We start from the raw sequence: 7,656 nt of genomic DNA on the forward strand, positions 1-7,656 counted from the left end.
CCACGGACAAGCATTTAAACACAGGGAGAGAAGGACTCTCTTGGGGCTGGAGAGATGGCTCAGCATTTAAGAGCACTGACTGCTCTTCCAGAGGTCCTGAGTTCAATTCCCAGCAACCACATGGTGGCTCACAACTATCTGTAATGGGATCCGATGCCCTTTTCTGGTGTGTCTAAAGACAGCTACAGTGTACTCATATAAATGAATCTTTTTTAAAAAAGAGGAAGGGAGGGATGGAGGGAGGGCAAGCGGGCAAAGAAGGGCCTCTCTTGGATGTACCTGGAACAGACTCTCCACTACATAGCAGTCCAAAGGATCTAGGGCTCTCAGACCATGAGGTTTCCACATTCTTGATCCTTGTCTCCCTGGCTGCTGAAATGAGCAGCCCTGTAGGCATCCACATCTGTAAACTGAGCCACTTATTTTAACAAAATATCTTCTCCCTCTGACTTTCTTGCCTCCTCTGGTAACACACTCCTACCATAGGATCGCTATTCTGTGAAAACGGCTGGCCTAGAACGCCTATGTTTTGTATCTAAGAAACCGGTTCTTAGGTTATCTAAGGCTATGTAACAAATCACAGCAACTATGTCAGATCAAACATTTTACACCATTCATTTTTTTGCCAAAGACAAATGAAAAATTTTAAAAGTGATGTATTTTTATTTGGCTTAAGAAATGTAGGCATAGAGGACAATCTCCCAGGCACATACTTTATCAGTGAGGAGGCTGGACCCACACCATGGCAGGGGATACATCCTTCATCTGGAAGACACAATGACTGTTTGCTAAAACTAGGCCTTAAGATAAATGCTTGTGTAGAATCCATTCATACATGTACTTACTCACTTGTGTGTGTTAACATGTGTACATGTGCACTGATGTGCCATGGCACAGATGTGGATGTTGGGGGAAAACTTATAGCAGTTGGTTCTCCGCTTCTACCATGGGAGTCCTGGGAAGCAAACTCGGATGGTCAGGCAACTGCCTTTACCAGCCATCTCTCCAGCCCCTTGAATGGAGTCCTTAGCTAGCCTTGTGATGCTCTGTTTGATTTAAAACACCACAAAACAATGGATGTTGACATCACCCTTTTATTTCAGTTAGAAATAATACAGTTCCAGAGGGAAAATCATCAATAAATAACGGTGTTTAATCATTAAATGTAAAACCCCCAACTCTTTGGCATCTGACAGGATTCTATTACTTGTCAAACTAATGACTGTATAGATAGAGTTAATCTTAGTGATCATTCATCAATACAATATGTTACAAAGGTGCAGTTTACTTTAAAATAGACAACAGCAGAAACTTTCCAGCCACTGAAAACTCTCATCGATTCAGTAAGATGGAAGCCAGCATCTCCAAAGCTCTCTCCTACATGTTGCCAACACGGTTGTCTCTCTATTAAGAGTTCCTGGGGTTTCTAGGAGTTATTCTGCTCTAAGAAAGCTTGCCATTCATTCTGGACAGAGGGAAAAAATCACAATTGTTCCAGGAACGGCCCATTTGTCAATTAAAAAGTGTTCTTATTTTTAAAAGCAAGACTGCTAACCCCTTAGAAACTCACAGTGCCCCCAAAGAAAACATGAAATATGTAGTTCTATATAGCCAGAAATGCCAAATTTATTACAAAGGTGTAATAAATTGCACCTTTAAGACTGAGTAAAAGAAATAGAAATGTTTACAAAAGGAAAGTTACATACATTTATGGTCAAGAATAGTTGAGCTGCTTCTGTTACTAAAGGCAAGGAATTATTTCTTTAGCAACAAATCAAACCAGTGTGATGGACGTAAACTCTTAGGTAATCCAGGATTAGCCCATTAAAACTATAGGAGTATGTTGGGCTCCTACGCTAATCCCGAACTAAAATTTTGATGAGTGCCTTGCTGCAGAGAACTGAGCCTGGAAAGACTCAACCCTGGGCTGAGCGGTATCACTTCATACTTAGTTTAAGCATTTGATAGTCAAAATCAGGAGCTCCTCTGCTAGAGCTATAGCCACTTACAAGAAGTAAAGATGCAAGCAGCACTATGCTGACAACCCAGTGCTGAGAATCCTTCCTGTCTTCAAGTTCCATGTGGAATTTAAATAGATAATAAGCACTAAGGAAATGTTTCCAACTGATGAAAACTTCATATTGGAAACATTCTGAAAAGCGCCCCACCCGCTATCCATCGTAAAATAAATACTTTGTATCCCAAATTTAATTTTATTAAGACACACTTTAATAATGCTAGAAAGGAATATTTTACAGCCATAAAGATCAGTAACTTTCCATGCGGAAATAAAAAAAAATCCATTGCTCAATATCATTATTGAGGCAAGTGAAGAAAGATTATCTCTTAATTATCTGAAATGTTAATTGTTTTCAGTGCAAAACCAGTTATAAAATATTTAAACTCAATATTTAAAAATAAAAAGTGGTCCAGTTCAGCCGTGTTCAAGCTTTAAATTTCCTAAGACAAATCATGACATACATTTTATAGTAAAATACAGAGATCCAAGAAGCACTGGGTACTTCGGTATAAATTTCTAATGAATCATACCAAGTTAGCAACAACCAAGCAGGTAACATTCCCAATTTGGGTGTCAGAATCATAAAGGTGAAATTACTGCACCAAAGCCTTTTCCTAGCTAAAAAGCTATGCAAACTAACGGTCAACATTCGGTTTTCTTTGCAGTTGCGTGCTCTAGAATGATATCCCCCCGCCCCGCCCCAAGTACCTGTGATTTCATTCCTGTATCCAAACTTGATCCAAACAATATTTATGTTCCAGGAACACTTAGCTGATATAACCATCTCTAACGTGAAGGGTCATGTACAGAGTACGACAGTAGATTTTTCTCTAGCCGAGCATAGGCTGACCTAAAGTGGTTTAAACTCTGCCCATGTCACTCATGTGTTGTTTCTAGCAAACACTCGGTCCCCTCGGAGGGTCAGGTGCTGAAGCTGGTACTGGAGCACTTCTGTGTCAGCTGGCTCCTTGATGTTCATTTTATCTAGATTGAGGTAGTCCAGGGATTTGGAGTGAGCCCTCTTACCTTTAAGAAGACACAGAGGCAAGGGCCCATGGAGGGCCTTATAAGGTTCATAAGGTAAGGATTTGGTGCACTTGTCTCCTGAGCTGGGCATCCGCCTTCGCCTCCTGCCATTAACCGCTGGGATCTCATATGGCTGATAGTACCTACTTCTAGTTTTATACAGACGAGAGGAACGCGCAAGTCCCGTGTCCAGCTGTTTAGCGCGCAAGGGAGGCATGGCTTCTCCCTTGCTGTCTTCCCCTCCTGTGCACTTCTGGGCTAACTTCAGGAGTTCCTCACCAGTGGTGAAGCCAACTAAGTAGTTAGAGTCCATGTGGAGGATCTGATAACCAGACACAGTCCGGCGCATAGGCGAGCAGGGTGTGCTAGAGCAGCGGGGTTTCTCTGCCTCTGCTTTTCCTGGAGAGCTTCCCTCAGCCACAGGCAAGGGCAGGGTGGTCAGGGTACTTCTGGAATCCCCATTTATATCTACTTCCATCTTAGGCACCAGGCTGCACACGCCTGAAAGGAAATAGACTCAGATTAGAAGTTGGTAACACGCAGCTCTGGGCAGAGCCCGAGTCTGTCAGAACACACAGAGCATGAACAACACTGTCTTGAAGACAGACACTGTACCGCACACAGATCCCCGCCTCTGTCTATGAGAAACATCAGAGCGGGCAAGAAATGAGCGCTGCCATCCTGTGCTCAGGAACGCACAGGCAGCTCAATGACCATTAGAAGCTTTATGGAGATGATGAGACAGGGAAGAAATGAGAACAGGGTACGTCTCCAAGTCGGCACTCAGTTCAAGCGCCAGTTTACTTCTTGTTATGCTTAGAAACTCAGTACAAATCCCGACAGTAGGCAAACACAGGTAAATACTCGGGTTTCACAAAATGGTTTCAAAATGATTTGATATGTAAGCTAAATTTCCTCTCCTTTAACTTAGATGTATAACTACGCCACCCTTCACACCTGTGAGGCTTTGCAACTGTGCGTGAGGACTCCTATACAATCTCCTGACTGATCGGTTCACCTGGTAGCTATCCTAACAATATAGCTGAGCATTTAGAGGTGGGAAGGAAACCCTGCAAAAAACTCATCCTCTGAAATCTCCAATGAGTTAAAGAAAATCGTTCTGTAGTTAAAGCTAACCCTAAACCTAATACTAAGCATATGTAAACGGACCTGGAGAGATAGCTCAGATGGGAAAGGCACTTGTTGCTCTTGCAGCAGACCCACACAGCAGCTAACCACCAACTGAAGTCCTCCAGATGACCCACTGTCCTCTACTGGCCTGTGAAGGTACTGCACATACATGCTGCACAGGCACACATGTAGACTAAACCACCCATGCGCATAACATAAAAATAGATAAATTTTTCAAAATACATGGAGACTACAGAATGCCATTTTATATGACTCTTTAATCATAAAACATCAGAAGCACACAGTTATTTTATTTTACAATGCCTGAGACAGTCTTGAACAGCTTCCTAAAAAGAATGATTCACAATGAATAATAGGATTGTTCGCTGCAATTATCACTTTATGTAGTTTTGAAAACCTAATGACACCTAGTGTCATGAAAAATGGCTAGGTTCCTAGAAAACAGCAGATAATACAAATTTTGGGAAACAAAATAATAGAGAAAACAGAGATAATGTCTTCTGAGAAAGTTTAATTTTAGTTGAGTTTCTATTGGCTTTTTTTTTAAGGAAGTCTCCAAGAATATTAATCAAAATGTCAAGTGACTGAGTTTAATATGAGGGATTTCTTGAGGAAATGTATTATGTCACACAATTCTCAAAAGAGCTTTTATAAAACAAGGAGCTACTTTCCTAAGGTTTCAGTAGTCACTTCAATTTCAGGCAACCAGAAAACGAAAACCAAACGAAACGGGAGTGTGTGAAGCTTTTTCCTACGTTCCTTCATTAGGAGATGAAGAAACACAAGACGTACCTGTCCTTACCACAGTGCAGCAGCAGAGTCAGGGTCAGCTGTGTACAGGGGTCCCAGCTCACTGCAAGCTTTAGACTACTCTCCTGGCTTTCTGGATTTAAATTAACTGGTTCTGTTATATTTTGTTACTATCCTAGGACAAAACTCACTTGTCTGCTGCAGGATCTAAATAGTAACTGCCAGTATGTCTAGACCTGTTGGATACCTCAGTTCAGGAACCTCACAGAACCATACCCAGTTACACCTAATCTTATGCTAAAGGAACTTTGGTCCTAAACCAAGCAACAAAGTAACCTGCCCTTGATTACTAACTATGTAACCTTGGAAAGGACAAATCTAAGGCTTTCAACCTTCGTGGCTCTGCAGGTAGCAATTCCACCTGATACTTCATCCTGCAAGGCCAGGAACAAAAGACCTGGTGAGGTCCAAGCAACCAGGGCCAAGGAGGAAAAAACAGAAAAAAAAAAAAAAGAAAAGAAAAGAAAAAAACCCAGAAACACACACACACAGGCCTGGAACAGCCACCCAGACAATAACACTGCAGACATCGGCCCTCACTGAGTGAGTACTGACTTCTATTTCTTTCCAGTCTGCCACTCTGTGACAACTATGGGTTTCCACCAACCTGGTTTTTTTGTTTGTTTGTTTTTCACTTGTTACATAACATCCACGGTTCTGATCCTACACATTGTGAACGTCCACGGCTCTGATCCTATGCATTGTGAACGTCCACGATTCTGATCCTATGCATTGTGACCTGGGTGACAATCATACATCCACTGTGCTGAAGCTCACCTTTTTGCTTTGAGTGGGGAAAACCACTAAGCAGGTGCAGTCATAAAGCACACTCTCTTTGTGTACGCTTGAACATAAAGTCTGCACTTGTTAGCATCTGTACTTTTATCCCAAGCAACAACAGTGAGTGTACACTCTGAGCAGCTCATTGTCTGGCTTCCTCCACCTCTGTGGGATACTGACTGGCATAAGCCAGGCTCTCACAAACAGCTTACAGTTCCTATCAGTACTAATGGCATCACTGACACTCTCACATGTGCATGGAAGGTTCTTTACCCTATACCCCACCTGACTGTCTGCACATACCTCTGCTTCCCAGGCCCCCTTCTCCTTCCTCGTCCCTCTGCAAATAAGAGACTCAGGGTGACAATTAGCTAACTTGTGCTCCTTAACATGGAGACTTCTAGAGCCTTTTTCCTTCTTCTTTTATTGGTTATTTTATTTGTTTACATTTCAAATGTTATTCCCCACCACAAGTTCCCTATTCCCATTCCCCCTGCTTCTTTGAGGTGTTCCCCCACCCACTCTTTCCTCACTGCCCTACACTGGGGCATGGAGTCTCCACAGGACCAAGGGCCTCTCCTCCCACTGATGCCAAACAAGGCCATCCTCTCTGCTACAAGGCCATCCTCTCTGCTACATATACAGCTGGAGCCTTGGGTCTGTCCATGTGTACTCTTTGGTTGGTGGTTTAATCCCTGGGAGCTCTGGGGGGGGGGGGGGGTATTGTTGTTCTTTCTTTAGGGTTGCAAACCCCTCAGCTCCTTCAGTCCTTTCTCTAGCTCCTCCATTGGGGTCCCTCTGCTAGAGCCTTTTCTGGTACACCACTCTTCGAATGAATGCCTACTGTGCAGCTCTACACAAGCAGCCTATAGCCACACTTCAGGGAGAAAACTCCAAAGGGTAAGCATTTTGTTTCTCTCACACAGGACAAACTAAGTAGCTCCTTGCAGCTCCCATTCTGCAGTGTGGTTAGAAGGGAAACATTCTGCATTGCTGAGTTCCTGAGAATTTCCTGAATGAGTTTAAATGCTAGGCAAACTCTACAGAAATAATAAGAGTCAATTTTCTCAGAGCCTCTGCTAAAGATGACTGTCCCAGCTGAAGGAAAGCCCTAGGTGCTTTTCTAGGTCCACAATTCCACTTTGAAAAAACTGACCAGACACCTACATAACACACACACACACACACACACACACACACACACACACACACGGTGTAAGCTGAAGACACTGGGTGTACACCAGCACACCTGAAGGCACATCTTAGACACAGATCCTTCCACGGGAAGTATTTTTCATGTGGTTTGTGGATGTTGACTGAACTCAGGGCCTCATGAATACTAAAGACACTGACCTACACTTCAGCCTTCAAAAAAAGCCTCTAACAGAAAAGTCAGTGCTGTGACTGTAACTGGAGATGGCTGACGTGTCACAGCACAGTCTTCAAGCTGTTCCATAAACGCTCTCCTATGGGCACACTGTGAGCACAGACGCCTATTCATGACTCAGCATTTAGCCTCATATTCTAAACAGCCTCACTTTCAAACAGCTTAAAGTTGAGACAGGATCACAATTATTTTCATGAGCATCATAGCACGTATATGCAAAGAACACCACTTCTACAGACATAATAAACAGTAAATCAAGATATCAGCCCCAAGGGTAGGGAGACAGCACAGTCTTGGCAAGAGCCAAGACCTGACTTCAGATCCACAACACCCACTCTGAACCAAAAGCAGGAAGGTGGACAGTGCCTGAGGGACAGTACCTGAGGGACAGTACCTGAGGGACAGTACCTGAAGACGTCTTCTGTACACACACACACACACACACAGAGAGAGAGAGAGAGAGAGAGAGAGAGAGAGAGAG

At 43.2% G+C, this 7,656-nt stretch overlaps 1 protein-coding gene across 3 annotated transcripts in view; it reads right to left on the reverse strand.

Moving 5' to 3' along the window:
• Window positions 1-743: 743 nt before the first annotated feature.
• Window positions 744-7,656, reverse strand: part of C1H5orf30 (chromosome 1 C5orf30 homolog) — an 18,184-nt gene continuing 11,271 nt past the window's right edge. For 2 of the 3 annotated variants that reach the window (XM_029482289.1, XM_029482288.1), the window contains exon 3: window positions 744-3,547. In XM_029482289.1, the coding sequence (XP_029338149.1) occupies window positions 2,901-3,524 (624 nt within the window). In that variant the 5' untranslated portion in view covers window positions 3,525-3,547 and the 3' untranslated portion in view covers window positions 744-2,900. The remainder of the gene's footprint in view (window positions 3,548-7,656) is intronic. The other variant, XM_021163411.1, reaches the window with a different exon arrangement.

The sequence above is a fragment of the Mus caroli genome, chromosome 1, assembly GCF_900094665.2.
Source record: "Mus caroli chromosome 1, CAROLI_EIJ_v1.1, whole genome shotgun sequence".
Classification (NCBI taxonomy): domain Eukaryota; kingdom Metazoa; phylum Chordata; class Mammalia; order Rodentia; family Muridae; genus Mus; species Mus caroli.